The sequence below is a fragment of the Contarinia nasturtii genome, unplaced genomic scaffold (genome assembly GCF_009176525.2).
Source record: "Contarinia nasturtii isolate CC-2019 unplaced genomic scaffold, AAFC_CNas_1.1 Cnas_scaffold_2771, whole genome shotgun sequence".
Taxonomy (NCBI): domain Eukaryota; kingdom Metazoa; phylum Arthropoda; class Insecta; order Diptera; family Cecidomyiidae; genus Contarinia; species Contarinia nasturtii.
The window spans coordinates 6,458-9,447 of NW_022200088.1; the positions used below are offsets into that span (position 1 = coordinate 6,458).

At 33.7% G+C, this 2,990-nt stretch overlaps 1 protein-coding gene across 1 annotated transcript; it reads left to right on the top strand.

Moving 5' to 3' along the window:
• Positions 1–1,557: 1,557 nt before the first annotated feature.
• Positions 1,558–2,699, top strand: LOC116349028 (the record flags this gene model as incomplete). The annotated part of the gene is made up of 2 exons (XM_031780282.1): positions 1,558–2,427; positions 2,605–2,699. Coding segments are annotated over exons 1-2 (492 nt in total), but the record flags the coding sequence as incomplete, so codon positions are not given.
• Positions 2,700–2,990: the final 291 nt, after the last annotated feature.

Consider the following 2,990-nt stretch of genomic DNA (forward strand, 5'->3'; position numbering starts at 1 on the left):
ATTACCAATCACCCGAACGTACGTTCATGAATGAAACGAGCATTGTGAATTTGTATTCAAATCTAAAATGAAGCACAAACATAAGCGTTCAACGACACACCCAATTACAAAAATTCACTGATTCTCCTCTCTTGTGTTTATATCTCTATCTCTCATCCTTGCCACTTTTACACCGACTTTAATTAAGTGAGATATAAAATTATAATTTTCCTTGTTTGTTGTTTCATCTTTATTTAATTGAGATCAATTATCTTGCTATTGACTGGCATGTAACGGTCTTTTGACTCTAACTATTTATGAAAAAAGCGTTTCAAAATTAAGCCAATAAATAATATTTTAATATCTCAAAAATTAAGACGCCCAATGCAGATTATATTGAAACATTTGAAATTAGCTATATGTATAAGAAAGAGATTTTTGGATTGAATGAGCTGAGTTTGATTTTTTTCATTTTTTGATTATTATTCTTCATCCGCAAGCATTGAATTAGATTCAAGAAGTTTAAAGAAGAGCACGTTGAATATGAAAGCAAACATCAATTGAACGCTCTAGAATAAAAACAACGTACTGAATGGTTGTTATATCAAAGCGGAACACAGCGTTTTTTTAACATAGATTTGTTGTTGTAATACAGAGCGTTCAATTTTCACAACGCTTTGAACATCATAATAAAATTGCGTACACATAAGTAAATAGTCAATTTGCGTTCGCTTGAATAGGCTCGTTTAGAGCCATCACTCAAAACGGTGGAAACGAATGGAAATTCCAATAAAATGTATACGAAGACTCTGTCTCTTAAATAAATACCTTCATGCTCCACACAACCGTATATTGTATATTATCAATGGTTGTTGGTATGCGTTAGTTGAATCTTTTGTATACAACTTAAATTGGCGAGGGTCTTTACATGTTTGTACTCAATCAATCTAAAGTTTCTAGAGTCAGAAATTGAACGAAACTCAATTATGAATTTCTCTGAAAACCGCTTAAATCAAATGCGTCGAACGTTTACTAAAATGGCTACGCTAGATTTCTTTTATTTGCGTGTTTGATTGTGGTGTCGAATGAAATCCAATGGACACACCAAAGTACACGTTGAATGAATGAATGTATTTTTCTCGGTCAATTATCGGTGTAATTTTTATCGTTTTTTGTTTTTTGTATATGTATTTTTTGGTACCTTTGGTGATGTTGATAAAATTCTCCCTATCCACTGTATATGACAGTACCTCTGTCTCGTTTCTTTTATTGCTATTACTGATGATGTTGTTGTTGAAGTAGAGATTTTTTCCCTGTTATCGTTCATTATGGTTGTTGACGTAGAAACTGTTGTAAGCGTGCATTTAATCCGATATGGTGAAATTAGACAATAAAAAGCGGTTTCTCAATGCAAATACAGATCCTGTTTCCGCCTGGTCATTAACATTGAAAGGCGGAGTCAGACGACAAGTGTTTGATCATTGGTTGCATAAAATGGGGGACGTCTATACAGCATTGATCGGCGTTGCTGTAAACACTACAACTCAATTCTGTACCATTAGTAGCTGACTAGCATCACAGTCAAAAGTAGCTTAAACGATATACACAAAAAATCTAAGGAAGCAGTCTTCGCGGAGATATCATTCGAAACTGTTGCCATTGTCGACCCGTTTTTGAGCGATTCTCACAATCGTACTTGTACGTCATATTTTCAAATTGTGAACTTATAATGTGAGTAATTCTATGTGCTGTGGTTCTTATCAATTTCCGTGTGAATCAATATATTAATTTTAATGCGAAAGTAAAGTGTGAATAATATTGTTTTTATATATGTGTACATGAGTAATAAAGGGAAAAAATCAAAGAATAAACCAATAAATCAAAGCAAGAAAAACAAAAAAACGACTTAAATTTATTACAAAAAACGTTCGAAGAGAAGTTACTTATAAGTAAAATTACAAATTGAAATAATTTGGAGTTTAAGTATTTAAGTGAAATTGTGAAAAATTCAAATTCATTGGATGTTTACTTGATAAAATAATGATTAAAAGATGGTCATGATGCAATCACCAAACTCGGATAATCCCAAATCTGTTAGTCCATTGAATTCAAATTCGAATTCACCAACTGACCAACAAACAAAGGCCAGTGCAATCGATAAGAAATTGATTAAATTCGAGCCAATTATTTTGGAACGACCACAACCGACGAAATTTGATGGGATTTTGTTGGGAAGTTTTTACAATAAGGACGATATCGACATGAAGAATCGACCACTAACCTATCCGAAGGACATGTCTGATATCGACGCAAACACAAAGTTTTCTCTCGAAAGACTGAAGCAACTAAGCAACCGCAGTTTATACAATCGACAGAGTCCCTCCGATGATAGCAACCAATCAACGAAGTACCCGATCGGAGCCAAATTAAATGATTCATCACCGAAAGGTAAACGCGCTGAAAGCGATTTAAGTCCTTCCGTTAACCCAAATCACAAAGTCGGCTGCCAGCCATTCCCGACATTGTACAACAATTCTGTTGACATGGATATTGAACGATTGAAATTAGCTAGATGTATGACAAATGGAAAAGAATTTACCGATTTTGGTTTTCGAATACAATTAGGTGAATTCCATTCGGACTATGCTCAAAGTGATACCAGCGAAGAATTGGTAGTGGACGAAAGAACTGATACGATGCCGGCGCACGACACAACGACGGTGAGTATCGGCAGACTACTTTTTTATGTCTTCTATTTTGCAATCATAATTATTTCATCGATGACTTGACTTTTGGAATAGATACATTTTTACTCTATTTGTATAAAGAAAATTTGAATTTCGTTACCATTTTTCTCCTAGCTATAAATACTAAATTCAAAGCAAGAAAACTAACTTCGGTCATTTTGACAATAGATTTAAACTGCATCGCTAGGGGCTTAATTCAAAATTTTCAACGACTGAATTCTATAATAATATCTAAATTAACTGAATTTTTCTGCAAACGAATGA